Source organism: Canis lupus, chromosome 16 (assembly GCF_011100685.1).
Source record: "Canis lupus familiaris isolate Mischka breed German Shepherd chromosome 16, alternate assembly UU_Cfam_GSD_1.0, whole genome shotgun sequence".
Classification (NCBI taxonomy): domain Eukaryota; kingdom Metazoa; phylum Chordata; class Mammalia; order Carnivora; family Canidae; genus Canis; species Canis lupus.
The window spans coordinates 27,218,918-27,238,104 of NC_049237.1; the positions used below are offsets into that span (position 1 = coordinate 27,218,918).

Consider the following 19,187-nt stretch of genomic DNA (forward strand, 5'->3'; position numbering starts at 1 on the left):
TCTGCCTTTGGCTCAGGTCATGATCCTAGGGTCCTGGGATCAAGCCCCACATCAAGTGCCTTGCTCAACAGGAAGTCTGCTTCTCCCTCTCCCTCTACCTGCCATTCCTGCTTGTGCTCTCTCTCTCTCTCTCTCTCTCTGTGTGTCAAGTAAATAAATAAAATCTTTTTTTAAAAAGGGTAGCATTTAAAAAACATAAAAAATAAAAGAATGAATAACCCAACAGAAAAACTGACAAGGGATAGAAATTGGTAATTCACAGAAAAAAATATGCACGTAGTTTATTTAGCATGCAAAAAGATTAAAAACCGAAACAATATCTTAAGAAAGAAACAGTATCTCTAGCATTTATTATTCTTTGCTGGAAAGACTGTACTATAGGGGGCACCGAATGCCACTATACACTATTGGTAGAAGTGCAAATTGACACAGTCTTTTTGTAGGAAATTTCATAGCCTCTAATAAAATTTTTTTTTAATTTTTATTTATTTATGATAGTCACACACAGAGAGAGAGAGAGAGAGGCGCAGAGACACAGGCAGAGGGAGAAGCAGGCTCCATGCACCGGGAGCCCAACGTGGGATTCGATCCCGGGTCTCCAGGATCGCGCCCTGGGCCAAAGGCAGGCACTAAACCGCTGCGCCACCCAGGGATCCCTCTAATAAAATTTAAAAGCATATACTCTTCAACTCAGTAATTCTACCTGTATGTAATTATCTTACAGAAATACTTGCATTCCTGCATATATATATACATGGGATGTGTATAAGGATGTATTGTTTGTAACAGAAAATATTAATTACAATAAGTAAATGTCCATTAATGAGAGTATGGCTCAAGAAATCATAGTATATTCTTATATGGGAATACTAGTACATCCTTATATGGAAATACTAATCAGCAGACTAAAAGATTATGTCTATATAAGGTAATGATATGGAAAAATCTCCAAAATATATAAATAGAAAAAAAAAACAACTATCTGCACACAACATATTAAGTCTGATATGCAAAAAAATTAAAATCCTAAAACAAACCCAACTATTTACAAATATACATTTTATATACATGTATATAAATGTATAAAGTCTAAAAAGAAACACACTAAACTTATAAAAATGATTGCCAATGCAGAAGGAAGTTTAAAAGTTTATGGAGGAAATAAAGGTATGAAAGGGGAATTTTTCTTGTACTTACTATCTGAAACTTACATACCAAGAAAAAATCTGTTGTATTTGAGAGGGAGGTGGTATTCTGTTTGTTGTTTTCTCCTTTTTTTTTTTAAGATTTTACTTATTCATTCATAAGAGACACAAAGAGAGGGGGAGAGACACAGGCAGAGAGAGAAGCAGACTCCCTGCGGGGAACCTGATGTGGGACTCAATCCCAGGACCCCAGGACCACACCCTGCTCAAGGCAGACACTCAACCACTGAGCCACCCAGGTGTCCTGGTGGTATTCTTTTGAAGAGTAATTCTATAGTGCGAAAGTTCAAGATACAAATATAGACCATTTCAGTAAATTTGGTAGTGAAGTGAACAGTTATGAGAAAGAAAAAAATATATAATATTTAAAGGAGAAAGATCTGAGAATACCTGGAAAGAAGAGTTTGGTCACCTGAACAGTACATTATTTTAGACATTAAACACAATCTTGTTACGGCCTTATTTTCCTCTTTTGAAATGAGAATATGAAAAATACCAATCTCTTAGGGTTATTGTGAGGATTTTACTATGTAAAACATTTAGCAGAAGTCCCTGGCAGTCAGCAACAGTGCAGGGAAGACCTGTTGCAAGTTCATCGTAAAATACATGCTGTCTTTCTAGGGCGTGAAGTCATCTGACCAGACAGGGTCAGATATAGAAGTAGTACTTGTGGAAAACATTAAGAATATGGTAAAGCTTACAAACAACTCAACAAATTTCTTCAAAATTTAACACAAGGCCAAGAAGGAAAGGACTTTTACATAGGCCACTTTGAGAGGAAAATGGCTAAGGTATAGGACAATACTAATAAAAATGGGTATGGGCTTATGGCGCTAAGTATGCATAACAGGTTTAATGAGCCAGAGGTCAGTACGCACAACACTGAAAGTTAATAAAGGGGGAATGCTAATTTACGTAGCAAGAATTTTGTTACTGAAGGCTCTGGAAAATGGATCAGCTTCAATTTATTATTAAAATGAGTCCAACTGAATAAATATTTCTGCAATGGTAGTGACAGAACTACAAAAGCTTACAAATAAAGAGCCAAATGAAAAACTGATTAGTTTTTAAAGTAAATAAATGACCTAATAATCATAACAGAAATAGAAGGTAGTAAAATACAGAAGAATAAACATGGTGTCTTCCTTGACATCAAAACAGATGACACCATTAGTTATGTTCTGGGAAGGAAGAGATGACCAATCCCAGGAATATATCCCCACAAGCAAAATACCAATCCTCATTTGCCACTAAGTTTCACTAACTCCTATGCCAGTTGCCCAAAGCAAGCTATTCTATTTTTTTTTCAAATCCTGACGTAATTTCACAAAGCAAAAATCAAAAATTAAACTGACCTTTGGAGTACCACAGTCACACTCTTCCCCAGGATCCACCAATTTATTACCACAGAAAGGAGCACTATAGGCTTCATCAGGCTTTGGAATATTAAGAAGGCAGTTTCCTCCTTTATTTAAAGTTAACTTCTCAAAGTCCTCTGCACTGCAACTGCTAAAGTTTCTGGAACCTCTATAATAAACATTAAGAAAAAGATCTTATGTCATAGTGATTATTCATTTTGGAATTTTAAGTCATGTCCTCAACCAACAAGAAGTGAATATTTAAAATGGCAGAAAATAAACTACCAAAAATAGAGAGAAATGAGAATTAATATCTACTTCTAATAAATATAGTACATTATTTCAGTTACTACATAGTTTTAAATGATATAAATTATTTGCTTATAATATATTATAATTGAGTATATATATTGGTTATATATATTTGGTTATATTATACCCCCATGAAAATATCTTCCAAACATACCAATTACATTAATAAATAAAATCTTAAGAATGCACCTTAGAAATTATCTAGTCCTATCCAAAATTGTTTTATTTACCTTCTATAATAAAAGTTCTTCATATATTTGAAACTAGCTATATGTTTCCCCAATCTTCTCTCACTCTACAGGATAACATTCTTATGTTCCCCTCACTATCACAGGGAGCTATGTGAAAATAATGTGAATGGGGATTCCAGTGAGGATGCACAATAACCAAAATTCACAGTGTAAAATTTCAGCTACAGTTTGAGGTTTAAATGCCTTATAATAATTCCTGAGAACCATGGTTAATACTCTGAAGGCTAGATGGGCTTCTAGAAACTGTCCACCTTGAACTACCCATGTGAGATCTATACAAATGCAATTTTGATTTGTTCTACATGTTGTTGGGTTCTTTTAGTTATCGGTTTACTCAGTAACTCTAAAATACATTCAGATAGTCCCATTGCCTATTTTTACTTTTGAAGACCATAGAGAAATACATCCACATATACACACCAAGGATCTTTGAGAAATCCAAGTCCCATTAAAATTTTATCATGGGTATTTGGTGCCTTGAAAGAATATCTTTCATCAGCTTGAACAGTGGTGCCAAGAGTAGCAGCGGAAATGAAAACTGTGTTGCATTATAGTTATTGAGGAGGCATCCTTGTCTATGTTCGGTCTTTTGTACACCCAAGGAATCTAAGAAACAGATCCTTCCTATGAGACTTTGTGTTCTGGATTTACATATTACAACCTTCTTTGCTAACTGGTCCAAACTCTTCAGAGAAGTAAATAGTCCTGACTCTTGGCTCTTGGGAATGGAAAGCAGTCTGCCTAGACTTTTTAGTACCATGGACTACTATCTGACAAAAAAAAAAAAAGTCTTTGAATGTGGGGTTTTGAAGGATTTTAACAGATTGACCAGCAGACAAAGAAAGGTCAATTGTCTATATCAAAACAAAAAACAAAAATGAGCAAAGGCAATATTTTGACTCACATAGAAAGAAAATATCTACCACAAGCCTACTGACAATTACAAAAAGGCTTCTTTTCTGTATTCTTTTCTCACTACTCTCTATTAATGATATTGTGAGAAGGAGTACTTTTGTACAATGCCATTCATTCAACTATTTGTTGAACATTATTATGCGCAAGGTACTCTTCTTTTGTGCAAGGGATAAAATAGTGAACAAAACACACAAAAATCCTCATCCCTGTAAAGATGGCATTCTAGTGAATGAGACAAACTATGCACATAGTAAGTAAACTCAGTAGGTATACAGAAGTTGATGAGTGCCATGGGGGAAAAAAGTAAGAAGGTGAAGCAGATGACCCAGGTGCGGGGAGGAAGCAGTAACAGTCCGGACAGGCACTTCAAACACTGTGACAATCAAATCAGAACTGGATACCTGGGAAAAGAACATCACACTGGGAAGGAAAAGCAAGTGTGAAAGCCTGGCTGGCATGTGCAGGGAACAATCAGGAAGCCAGTGGGGTTGGAGTGGAGTGAGTCAGTGAAGGAATGAGTAATGAGAGATGCAGTCAGAAAGGTGAGAATAGGCCATTGTAAGACTCTGACTTTTAACTGAGTGAAATGAGGAATGTGAGGAGATGATACAATGGAAAGTGATGAACCAGAGTAACATGATTTGACTTGTGCTTTAATAGGATCACCATGGTTGCTATTTTAAGCAGGGAGAACATACAAGGGGAAATCCACTCAAATGATGATGATGAACTGACAGCAGTTGAAACAGTAAAAGTGTTTGGATTATTTACATGCTTTAAAGGAACAGCCCTTAAGATGAAGAATGTGAATAAAAAAAAGAAAAGTCAAGGAAGACTCCTCCAATAGTTTTTGTCCTGAGCTACAAGAAGGAATCACAATTAACTAGCATGAAGAAGACTGTGGGTCTAGGAGAGATAATGGAAGTTTGAGTCTAACAGACATTGGGAGAAAATGTCAGAGTCAGAGTATCTAGTAATTATCTGATAAACAAAGGAGATTTCAATTTTTTTTTATTTATTTACTTATTGGGAAGGGTAAAAGACTTCAATTTAAACAGAGGTTTGCTACTGCTTTTTATTTTCTATTGTTGATCTAAATAGGGTAAGTATCTTGGCTGCCATGTAGTACACATGCAATAATGTTTTCTGTAAGAATACATTATTCAGCCAATAGCCACAGAAATTGTGCAGACACATGTATATTTCTATACTTGAGTCCTTAATTCTAATCTACAAAAAGTCTACCACTTCTAAACAGGTTATTTTTTTTAAGTTTCCTAGTTAGTAATTGGGATACATTTTCTCATAGATACAATATCTAAAATGTTTGATCCTAAAGCAATCCATAAAAAAATCTGTTTCACCACAATGGGACTATAGTACTGAAAAGGACTAACAAAATCATAAGCATTTCTGGTGCTTTTTACCTGATGGCAATAGTAACAAACATCCCCATATTGCTCTTCAGTAAGGCTCTGGGGAGTACAATGTAGATATTTTTCCCCTAGTCATCCCTGGATGACACCTACAGTAATAAGGATGATCTTTCTCCTAATGGGCTTGAACAGCATATTCTTATGCTTTACATATCACCTCTGGGTACTAGGATATTAATTTAAGCATCTCCTCATCTGTTTTCCCACACCTAAGTAAGTTTTCCAAAACTGCATCAAAAGGGGATAGATATGACTGACAGTGATGAAAACAGTCTGCTAGAATATGACCAAAAAAAAAAAAAAGCAACTGTCATTTAAAACATTCCTTATCTGAGTAGTCTGGAAATAATCAGAACAGGGGCAGCCTGGGTGGCTCAGCGGTTTGGCACCGCCTTTGGCCCAGGGCGTGATCCTGGAGACCCGGGATTGAGCCCCAGGTAGGGCTCCCTGCATGGAGCCTGCTTCTCCCTCTGCCTGTGTCTCTGCCTCTCTCTCTCTCTCTCTCTCTGTGTGTGTGTGTGTGTCTCTCATGAATAAATGAATAAAATCTTAAAAAAAAAATGGAAATAATCAGAATGCAGTTCTACTGTTACCACCCTAATCCCCACAGCCAAGGAGTAGGATGTCCTAACAGAGAGCTCTACATGGTGGTAATTAATTAGAATATTTTAAAAGAGTGCCCTGGGGCACCTGGGTGGCTTGTCAGTTGAGCATCCAATTCTTGGTTTTGTGAGATTGAGCCCTGCATCAGTCACCATACTCAGTACAGAATCTGCCTGAGATTCTCCCTTTCTATCCCTGTCTGTCCCCCTGCTCACTGGCATTGTTGCACACTCCCTCTAAATAAATTAATTATATATATTTTTAAAAATAGAGTTCCTTGATTATAAAGGCTTTCTGAACCAGCTGGCATTGTGAGGCATGGTTAAGAAAACCATTTCTCCAGAAACATACCTCCCAGGAGGAGCACCTCACACTTTCAGGAATCTAAGAGGGGTATGTGAGAAAAATACTACCAGCCCCCACCAAATACCTTAATACTAACAAAAATCATATTACAAAGCTAGATTATCCACTTTTTAACCAGAACGGCCTCCAAATGATTAAGTTATCTGGGAAAAAAAATCAAATGTCTCTACCACCTGCATCTAAAAAAGGGCCTAATTTATAATGAATATTCAATTAATATTTAGCATATGAAGTAAAGGTAGGAAATCTATCCTTGAAAAAAGATTTAAAACCACCAAAAATAACATAATCCTTCTTCTCAAGTTATTCTTACCAAAAATTGTTCAAATACATTGACCAACATATTGCCAAAATATAAGATGAAGACCCAAAATGCCAAAAGCCACTCAAAAATAAACTATGATATAAAAAAAAGATACAATCCAATAAAACCACTAGACACTATAATTATCAAATAATAACAAAAAAATCCTGCTTACTATAGTCAGAGAGATAAAACAACAAGCTTGAAAATTTTAGCAGGGAACTAAAATCCACCATAGTCATATAGCAGGTATGAAAAAAAGAACCAGATAGAAATTTGGGAAATGAAACATAAGCAAAATTAAGAATTCAATGGATAGGTTTAACAACAGACTAAATACAGATAAAGACAGGGTCTGTGAACTGGAAGATATAAGAAGAAATTACCCAGAAATAAACACAAAATTATAGAAAATATATAAGAAAAGGTAGGAGGCTGGATGTTGTGAGGTCTTAGATAGTTACCTAGAATCACAGAAGAAGAATAGCAAATATACAGAAACACTGTGCACAGAAACAATATGTAAAGCAGCAGCATCTGAAAACATAATGGCTGAGAATTTAACACAATTTATGAAGAATATCAAATCTCAAACTTTAAAACTCAAAAAACAACACCCTAAATGAGTATCAGTGTGTGTGCATGCTGTTTTCTTTCCACAACTTCAATAAACACACACACACACTCACACACACACACCCTTAAAAAAAATCTAAGAAATTAAAACTATGAAAATAGTGAAGAATAAGTAGATAAATCCACTTCAATAGAATAACATTTTAGTGATAGCTGACATCAGCAGGAACATGGACCCCAAAAGAAAATGGAATAATACTAATATGCTGAGAGAAAAGAACTGATAATCTAGAATTCTATATTCAACATAAATGTCCTCAAGATTGAAGAGAGGGGGGAGGAGTTAAGGTAGTGGAGTAGTAAGGGGTTCTGAGCTTGCCGCATCCCTGAACACAGCTAGATCAACATCCAACTATTCTGAACAACTAGGAATACAATCTGAGGATTAAGGAAACAATCTGCACAGTTGGAGGGAGAGAACATGGCAAACATGAGGTTCTGAGCTGTGAATTGGGGAAGCGGAAAGCCATGGGGCTGGGGAAGGGAGGGAACCAGTTGAGGGGAGCAAAGTCAGGGCAAGGGAGAGAGCAGGAAGGAACCCAGCCGGTAGGGGTCATACAAAAAACCACAGTGGAGAGATCCCCTGGGTCGCACTGGAAGAGATTGCGGTCCTTCCCGGAGGACATGTGGGAGAGCATATTTTGCCTCTCCAAGGACAAGGTCAGCTAGCACCACTCACTAGCTGTGTGTGCAGAGGGCAGATAACCTTGCAGCAGCTTTCTGCTGTCTGCCACAGTAGATTTAAGCCTCTGTGTAACTGCTTTTCTCGACCAGAATAGAGCAGGGGACTGAGTCTCTTGCAGATGGCAGATAACCTGGTTGCAGCTTTTCACTGTGCATCACAGTGAATCTACCCTCCATGCACACACTCTGCAGCAGCTTTTCTGGGGCAGGGCAGGACATTGTGGGCAAACCATGAGGCCAGAGGGTGGGGACGGGGACTGAGTTCACACCTCTCCAGGCCCCTTAAAACTTGGAGTTTTGAGTCCAAGCCACCCGTCAGAGATAAAACACAGGAGGATCTGTGGCGCCGGGGGTGCTGTCAGCGAGGGTTAAAGGCAGGGAACTGGGATCCCTGGGTGGTGCAGCGGTTTGGCGCCTGCCTTTGGCCCAGGGCGCGATCCTGGAGACCCGGGATCGAATCCCACGTCAGGCTCCCGGTGCATGGAGCCTGCTTCTCCCTCTGTCTATGTCTCTGCCTCTCTCTCTCTGTATGTGACTATCATAAATAAATAAAAATTTAAAAAAAAATAAAAATAAAAATAAAGGCAGGGAACTAAAGAAAACCCAGGACACAGGAGATTGTTCACTTTTCTGAGATGGTCTCCTGAACAACGGTGGCCACGGTCCCCATCCCTGGGGCCAAGAGAGGGAGGTGATATGATATTCTTCCCCCTCCACCACTCCTCCCTCCTCCTGCCCACCATCCCAGTTGGACTTCAGAGAGAAATCCAGCACCTCCAGTGGAGGCTGGAATCCCCTCCACTAAATCCTGGCCCCACTGTGCTTGGTAGAGGCATCTTTACAAGGACAAGTCAGCTTTTGAGCCAGCCCAGCAGGCCTCTCCCTCAGAAGACCAACACAGGTACCCCACATGTACCAAGTTTCCTGATTAAAGAGTGCTTCAAAATGTCCAAGATTCTGGTGGAAACAGGAACAAGCTTGCTTTTTATTTTTCCCTTAAATTTTCAAGTTTTTTTCTTTTTCTATTTATTCTTATGTTTTTATCTTTCATTTTATATTTTTCCCTTTTTTTCTCTTAATTTTTTTTTAGTATCAGACATAATTATTTGTTTGCTGGTTTGCTTTCCTTCCCTTTTTTTTTAAATCAGGCTTTTTTCTTTCCTTTTTCTTTCTTTTTCCTCTTTTAACTTCTTTCTCATTCTTTAGAATCAGACTTATAGTGTTTTTTTCTTTCTCTGAATTTTTGTTCCTTTTCCTTCTCTCTTGTCTTGGATCAAGCTTTTCCTTTTTTCCTTTCTTTTCCAGGTTTATCTTAAACAAATCAAAGCATATCCAGTTAAAGATCCAAACACTCCCCATTACAAGCAAGGAGAAACTCTGTAGAGGATGGACCAGTGGGAAAGAACAGCCAAAATGTAATAGTACTATGTACACAGCATACACTAGTAACACTTACTGAAGTTTTTTATTATTGTTGTTGTTACTGTTGTTGTGGGGGGGGGGGGGGGGCTTATTTTCTTTTTCTTTCTTCTTTTCTTCTCTGGACAAAATTATGAGGTGCAGAAATTTACCCCAAAAGAAAGAACAGAAGATAGTATGCACAGCCAGGGATTTAATCAATACAGATATAAGTAAGATATCTGGACTAGAACTTAAAACAACAATTATAAAGAAACTAGCTGGGTTTGAAAAAAGCATACAAGACACTAGAGAATCTCTTATTATAGAGACAAAAGAACTAAAATCTAGTCAGGCCAAAATTAAAAATGCCTTAACCAAATGCAGTCCCAAATGGAGTCCATGAAAACAAGAATGAATGAATCAGAAGAGCAAACCAGTGATATAAAAGATAAGAAATTATGGAAAATACTAAGGCTGAAAAAAAAGAGGGAAAGAAAACTATTAGATCACAAAGGCAGACTTAGGGAACTCAGCAATTCCATAAAGTGAAATAATATCCATTTATAGGAGTCCCATAGAAGAGCAAGGAAAGAGAGCAAAAGGTTTATTTGAACAAATTATACTCGAGAATTTCACTAATCTGGGGAAGGAAACCAGGTATTCAAGTCCAAAAGGCACAGAGAACTCCCCTGAAAATCAACAAATAGGTCAATACCTCAACATATTATACTGAAACTTGAAAATTACAAAGAAAAAAGAAAACTTTAAAAGCAGCTCAGGAGAAAAGGTCCTTAACCTAAAAGGGTAGAAACATAAAGCTTGCAGCAGACCTGTCCATAGAGACCTGGCAGGCCAGGAAGGACTGGAATGATATATTCAACGTGAATAATGGGAAAAAATACGCAGCCAAGAATACTCTACCTAGTAAGGCTGTCATTCAGAATGGAAGGAGATAAAGAGTTTCCAAGACAAACAAAAGCTAAAGGAATTCATGTACACTAAACCAGACCTGCAGGAAATATTAAAAGGGACTCTCTGAGTGGAGAAAGACCAAAAGTAACAAAGAACAGAAAGGAACAGGAACACTGTTCCACTACTGGAATAGTGAGTGACATTACAGTGACAAGACAATGTCACTAAGTTCTTATCTTTCAATAATTGCTCTAAATACAAATGAACTAAATGTTCCAATCAAAACAGAGTTTCAGAATGGATTAAAAACAAAACAAAAACAAAAACAAAAAAAAGACCCAGCAATAATCTGCTTACAAGAGACTCATTCTAAATCCAAAGACACCTCCAGATTGGAAGTGAGGGTGTGGGGAACCACTTAACATGCTAATGACATCAAAGAATGCTGGAATAGCCATAATTATATCAGACGAACTAGATTTTAAGCCAAAGACTATAATAAGAGATGAAGAAGGTCACTATATCATAATAAAGGGGTCTATCCAACAAGAAGATCTAACAACTGTAAATATCTATGCCCCCAAATTGGGAGCAGCCAAATATATAAATCAATTAATAACAAACTTATGAATCCCATTGATAATAATACATTATCAATGGGAGACTTTAATATCCCACTCACAGCAATGGACAGATCATCTAACCAGAAGATCAACAATTGGAAACAAGGGCTTTAAATAACTCACTGAACCAGATGAACCTAACAGATTTTTTCAGAGCACTTCATCCTAAAACCACAATCTTTTTGAGTGTACATGGAACATTTTCAAGAAGAGATCACATACTGGGTCATAAATCAGGCCTCAACAGGTACAAAAGGATTGAGATCATACCATGCATATTTTCAGACCACAAAGCTATGAAACCTGAAGTCAACCACAAGAAAAATTTGGAAGAACTACACAAACACATGGAGGTTAAAGAACATTCTACTAAAAAACGAATGAGTCAACCAGAAAGTTAAAGAAGAATTTATAAAATGCATGGAAGCAAATGATTATGAAAATACAACTGTTCAAAATCTTTGAGATGCAGCAAAGGTGGTCCTATGAGGGAAGTATATAGTAATGCAGGGCTTCCTCAGGAAGAAAGAAAAGTCTCAAATACACAATCTAACCTTACACCTAAAGGAGCTGAAAAAAGAACAGCAAATAAAGCCTAAAACAAACAGAACAAGGGAAATAATAAAGATTACAGCAGAATCAATGATATATAAATCAAAAAACCACAGAAGAGATCAATGAAACTAGGAGTTGGCTCTTTGAAAAAATTAACGAAATGGATAAACCCCTAACCAGATTTATCAAAAAGAAAAGAGAAAGGAAGGGCAGCCCTAGTGGTGCAGCGGTTTAGTGCCGCCTGCAGTCCAGGGCCTGATCCTGGAGACCTGGGATTCAGTCCCACGTCAAGCTCCCTGCATGGAGCCTGCTTCTCCCTCTGCCTGTGTCTCTGCCTCTCTCTCTCTCCCTCTCTCTCTCTCTGTGTCTCTCATGAATAAATAAAATCTTTAAAAAAAAAAGAAAAGAAAAAAGAGAAAGGACCCAAACAAATATCATGAATGAAGAAGAGAGATCACAATCAACACCACAGCAATTATAAGAGAATATTATCAGCAATTACATGCCAACAAAACAGGCAACCTGGAAGAAATGGATAAATTTCTAGAAACATATCAACTACCAAAACTGAAACAAGAAATAGAAAACCTGAACAGACCCATAATAAGCAAAGAAATTAAATCAGTAAACAAAAATCTCCCAATAAACAAGAGTTCAGGGCCAGATGGCTTCCCAGGGGAATTCTACCAAACACTTAAAGAAGAATTAATACCTATTCTTCTGAAACTGTTCCAAAAAAGATGGAAGGAAAACTTCCAAACTCATCCTATGAGGCCAGCATTACCTTGATCCCAAAAATCAGACAAAGACCACACTGAAAAGGAAAATAACAGACCAATATCCCTAATGAACAGGGATATAAAAATTCTCACCAAGATACGAGCTAATAGGATCTGACAGTATATCAAAAGAATTATTCACCATGATCAAGTGTGATTTATTCCTGGGCTGCAAAGGTGGTTCAATATCCACAAATCAATGTGATATGCCACATTAATAAAGAAAGGACAAGTATTATATGATCCTCTCAATTGATGCAGAAAGAGCATTTGACAAAATACTGCATCCTTCTTGATAAAAACCCTCAACAAAGTAAGGATAGAGGAAACATAGCTCAATAGCAAAAAAGGCCATATATGAAAGATGCACAGCTAATATCATCCTCTTTAGAGAAAAACTGAGAGCATTTCTCCTAAGGTCAAGAACAACACAGGGATGTCCATTCTCACCACCACTGTTCAACATAGTACTGGAAGTCCTAGCCTCAGCACTCAGACAACAAAAAGAACGAAAGGCATCCAAATCATCAAGAAGTCAAACTTTCACTCTTAGCATATGACACCATATTCTATGTAGAAAACCTGAATGATTCCACCAAAAAATTGCTACAACTGATACAGGAATTTAGCAAAGTTGCAGGATATATAGCCTACACAGGAAGTCTCTTGTAGTTCTATCCACCAATAATGAAGCAACAGAAAGTGAAATCAAGGAATCGATCTTATTTACTCCATAAGATACCTAGGAATAAACCTAACCAAAATAAAAGATCTGTGTTCCGAAAACTGTAGAACACTTATGAAAGAAATTGAGGAAGACACAAAGAAATGGAAAAACATTCCATGTTCATGGATTGGAAGAACAAATGCTGTTAAAATGTCTATACTATGGGGGCATCTGGATAGGTGGCTCAGTGATTGAGCATCTGCATTCAGCTCAGGTCGTGATCCTGGGATCGAGCCTCAAACCCCTCTGCCTGTGTCTCTGTCTCTCATGAATAAATAAATAAAAATCTTTATAAAAATGTCTATACTACTGAAAGCAATCCACATATTCAACACAGTCATTATCAAAATACCATCAGCATTTTTCCAGAGCTGGAACAAACAATTCTAAAATTTGTATAGAACCAGAAAAAAACCCTGAGTAACCAAAGTAATGTTGAAAAAGAAAACCAAAACTGGAGGCATCACAATTCTGGACATCAAGCAGTATTACAAAGCTATAATATTCAAGACAGTAAGGTATCGCTACAACAAACACATTAATCATGGAACAGAATACAGAACCCAGAAATGGACCCTCACATCTATGATCAGCTAAACTTCAACAAAGCAGGAAAGAACAACCAATGGAAAAAGGACAGTCTCTTCAAAAAACGGTGTTGGGAAAGCTGAAGCAGCATGCTGAAGAATGGACTACTTTCTTACACAATCCAAAAAAATAAATTCAAAGTGGATTAAAGATCTTAATGTGAGACAAGAAACCATCAAAATCCTAGGGGAAATTCTTTGACCTCAGCCACAGCAACTTCTTACTACACACATCACCACAGGCAAGAGAAACAAAAGCAAAAATGAACTATTCAGGCTTCAAGATAAAAAGCTCTGCACAGCAAAGGAAACAGTCAACAAAACTAAAAGGCAACCTTCAGAATGGGAGAAGATACTTGCAAATGTCTCATCAGATAAAGGGCTGGTATCCAAAATCTATAATGAACTTATCAAACTCAACACCCAAAAAACAAATAATCCAATCAAGAAATGGGCAGAAGACATGAACAGACATTTCTCCAAAGAAGACATACAAATGGCCAACAGACACATGAAATAATGCTCAACCTCACTCAGCATCAGGGAACTAGAAAATCAAAACCACAATGAGATACCACCTCACACCAGCCAGAATGGATAAAATTAACAAAACAGGGAACAACAGACGTTGGCAAGGATAGTGTGATAGAGGAACCCTCTTACACTGCTGGTGGGAATGTAAACTGGTGCGGCCACTCTAGAAAACAGTATGGAGGTTCCTCAAAAAGTGAAAAATAGAGCTACCCTATAGTCCAGCAATTGTACTACTGGGTATTTATCCAAAGGATACAAACATAGTGATTCAAAGGGGCACATGAACCCCAATGTTTATTAGCAGCAATGTCCACAATAGCCAAACTATGGAAAGAGCTCAGATGTCTATCAACTGATGAATGGATAAAGAAGAGTGTTATATATACAATGGAATATTACTCAACCATAAAATAGAATGAAATCTTGCATTTGCAACGATGCAGATGGAACTAGAGGATATTATGCTAAGCAAAAGAAATTAATCAAAGACAATTCTATGATCTCAATCATATGTGGAAATTAAGAAACAGAACAGAGGACTATAGGAGAAGGGAGGAAAAAGTAAAATAAGATGAAATCAGAGAGGGAGACAAACCATAAGAGACTCCTAAGTACAGAAAACAAACTGAGGGTCACTAAAAGAGAAGTGGTAAAAGGGATGGGATAACTTGGTATGGGCATTCAGGAGGACACTTGATATAATGAGCACTTGTGTGTATATGGAACTGATGAATCACTAAATTCTATCCCTGAAACTAATAATATACTACATGTTAACTAAATTGAATTTAAATAAATAAATGTTTTTAAAAAGCAGAATAAAAGAGAAATAAAGATGCCCTTGTTGTGGGTGGAAGGGCTAAGAGACAAACTACTATCAGACATACAGTAAAAGCAATTCAAAAAGGGTTTTTCAAAATAATTAAAAAATAATACCTACTTGAAGATCAGAGGTGCAAGAGAACCAAAGAGTAATGGAAGTGATAACTATGTAAGTAAATCTAAACAAACAGGAATGAACAATGTTTGTTAAGCAGCGATAATAATACATTCCTAACACATAGCCATATATATGTCAGGAAGTAGATAAATAAAGTTAAACTGTTCTAAAGTCCTTGAATTATGTAAGGAAGGATATGATTTATATTAAACATGATAAATTAAGGAGACAGGTTATAATTTTTAGAGTAACTCTCCCCCCAAAAAATCAAAGATTATATAACTTCCATCCTAATAGAGGCAAAATAATGAATATTGAAAACACACTAGTAACTCAAAATAAATACATTTTTTTAAAAAGAACATAATAGAAGTGAGACAAAAAAACACACAGGATGTTAGATTTAAACCCAAATACTGCATCTCATTAATTCTGAAACACATTCCTCACATATTTAAAATACGCTGAAATTGAGGTTCATCTAACAAAGTATTAATTTAACTGACACCATTTTTCCTTCTTAGTGGTATGTTAATAATGATGTATCTTACAATCAATTACATCTATGCTTAAATAAATACAGTACATTACTAATTACATTAAACATAAGCAAATTAAATGATACAATTAAGAGATAAATACTGTCAAGCTGGATTTAAAAATAAAACCTAAACATATGTTGTTTCAATAATATATCTAAAACATAAGGATAAAGAAAGGTTCAAAGTGAAAGGATAGAAAAAATATACTTTTGACATGAAAAAAAATCTGGCAAAGCCAAATTAATATTAGACAAGATTGACAGTCTAATCAATAAAAAGGAAATGGAGACACAGATTGAGCAAAAATAAAACTGTTCACAAATGATATAGTCATCTATGTAAAAATTCCAAAAGAATCAACAAAAAAAATTTCTGCAATAAGCGATTAAAGCAAACTAAAGCAATGAAATCTTCTTTTTTAGAAAAGAAGATTACAAGTCAGTTGCTTTCTTATATACCAGCAACAATTAGAATATGAAATTAAAAACGCAATATCATTTACATTAGCAAAACCAAAACCAAAACAAAACAAAAATACTTAGGCATAAATCTAACAAAATATATACAAGATCTAGAGAGGAAAAACTTCAAAACTCTGATGAAAAAAATATCAAAAATGACCTAAATAAATGGAGAAATATTCCATGTTCAAGGACAGGAAAACTAAATACCATAAAGATGTCCATTCTTCCCAATTTAATCTATAGATTTAATGCAATCCCAATTAAAATTAACCCAGCCAGTTATTTTTTGAGTATAAACAAAGTGACCTAAAGTTTATATGGGGAGACTAAAGACTCATAATAACCAACACAATACTGAAAGAGAACAAAATTTAAAAAGTGAAAGTATCTGACTTTCAGATTTATCATCAAGCTACAGTAAATCAAGACAGCATGGTATTGGCAAAAGAATAGACAAATGGATCAATGGAAGAGAATCAAGTCCAGACATAAACCCACACAAATACAGTTAACATATCTTTGACAAACGAACAAAGACAATTTGATGGAGAAAGACGGTCCTTAACCCATTAAGAGTATCTGCTGCAGAGAAAGAATTACACTCTTGGTGGGAATGCAAACTGGTACAGTCACTCTGAAAAACAGAAGAGAGGTTCCTCAGAAAGTTAAAAATAGAACTACCCTATGATCCAGCAATTACACTACTTGGATATTTACCCAAATGATACAAAACTACTGATTCAAAGGGATACATGCGCCTCAATGTTTATAGCAGTATAAAACAATAACCAAATTATGGAAAGATCCCAAATGCCCATCAACTGATGAATGGATAAAGATGTGGCATATAGACAATGGAATATTACTCAGCCATAAAAAAGAATGAAATCTTGCCATTTGCAACAACATAGATGGAGCTAGAGGGTATTACTAAGCAAAATAAGTCATTCAGAGAAAGACAAATACCATATGATTTCTCTCATATGTGGAATTTAAGAAACAAAACAAATGAACATAGGGGATAAAAAGAGAGGGGTAAACCAGAAAAAAGACTCTCAACTGTAGAGAACTGAGGGTTACTGGAGGGGAGGTGGGCAGGGGATGGGTTAAATGGGTGATGAATATTAAGTAGGGCACTTGTGATGAGCACTGGATGTTGTATGTAAGTGATGAATAAATGCTACACCTGAAACTAATATTACACTGTATGTTATCCAACTGGAATTTAAATAAAAACTTGCAAAAGAAAAGAAAAAGAACAGTATCTGCAAAATCTTTAGCAAACATCATATTTAATTGTAAAATGCTGAAAGCTTTCCTTTTAATACCAATGTAGGTGACATATGGTAACTATATTTGTGGTGAGCATACTATAATGTATAGAATTGTTAAGTCACTATGTTGTACAGTGTGAAATTAATATAACATTTTATTTTTATATTTTTATACTTAATTTATTAAATATATTTTAATAATATTTTAATAATTTTATATTTAATTTTATATTTATAATATATTTATTTTTATATTTTTATATTTAATTTATTAAATATATTTTAATAATATTTTAATAATTTTATATTTAATTTTTATATTTAATTTTATATTTTATATAATATAACATTTTATATTTATTTGTTAAAAAAAAAAAAAGTAAGACAGATGCACATTACCACCACATCTACTTGAATATTGTACAGGAGGTCTTAGCCAGTATAGCCAGGTAATATAAATAAATAAAAGATATAAGGATTTATTAGGTAGAAACACAACTATCATTACTGCCAGATATGATTATATAAGTTAAAATTTAAAAGAATATAAGTGTGTAGCACCAATAGGCCACTAGATATAAAATAAATATAAGAAATCAATTTTATTTTTATACAAAAAATCATAAAGTTAATTTTTAAAAGAGAAATCATTTATAATAGCACATAAAAATATAAAGTATAGGAATAATACTAACAAAAGAAGTTTAAATCTCTATAGATAAACATAAAACGAATTAAAGATCATGGACTTGAAGACTCCTTATTGAAAATGTTAATTCTTCATCAAACTAATCTAGAGATTTAAAACAGTATCAATCAAATCCCCAATAAGACTCTTTGTGGATTTGGATGACTTAATTCTAAAATCTACACAGACAAAGCCAAAAACAGCCAAGACACTCGTAAACAAGTAGGTCAAAGTAGGATAACTTTATACAACCAATTCTAAAGCTGTGATAATTAGGAACTACAGTAGTGATATAAATATTGACTAATAAACAAATGCAGCTGAAGAGCCCAGAAACAGATACATATATTTGCAAACACTTGATTTATGACAAAAATATGCAAAGTAGCAATGAAAGGGATATCTTTTTAACACATGGTGCCAATTCAACAAAGCACTCATACTGGGAAAAAAGCCTGACCTCCACCCAACACAATGCACAAACAGTAATTCTGGGTGGGTTATGGACCTAAATATGAAGGTTAAAACAGATGAAGAGTCTGAAAAATAACACACAAGAATACCTCTATGACATAAGTTAGGGAAGAATTTCTTAAACAAGATACAAAAAGCAATAGTCATAAAGGAATAGATTGACATATATGACTATATCAAAATTAAAAATTTTCACTAAAAGTCACCAAAAAGTTTATAAAGAACTTCTACAAATCAATAAAAATAGTCAATCCAATAGCAAAACCAAGGAGAATGGGACTGAACAGTATCTTCACAAAAACACAAAATCCAAATGGCCTATAAACATAAACAGGTGATTTAATCTAATCTTATTAGTAATTAGGGAAATGCAAAGGAAAAGCACAGTAATATACAACTATATACCCAACTCATTAGCTAAAGTTTAAAGTAGAGAATAACAATTGATGGAGAGATATGCAGTCAGCAATCACTGCACCCCACAATACATCTTCTTCAGCCACGTCTGATTTTAGCAGTTATGGTGGATGATTACCCACAACTTCTACCTCTAAGCTTTTTTTGAGTTGTAACTCAACAGGGGAGTTAAAATCCCAGGGGGCAATCTTCAAACCAAA

At 35.4% G+C, this 19,187-nt stretch overlaps 1 protein-coding gene across 1 annotated transcript in view; it reads right to left on the reverse strand.

The window, feature by feature from the left end:
- ADAM9 (ADAM metallopeptidase domain 9) overlaps positions 1–19,187 on the reverse strand; it is a 136,566-nt gene that overhangs the window by 64,083 nt on the left and 53,296 nt on the right. Inside the window, 1 exon segment of the mRNA NM_001195402.1 lies at positions 2,561–2,732. Coding sequence (NP_001182331.1) covers positions 2,561–2,732 — 172 coding nt within the window.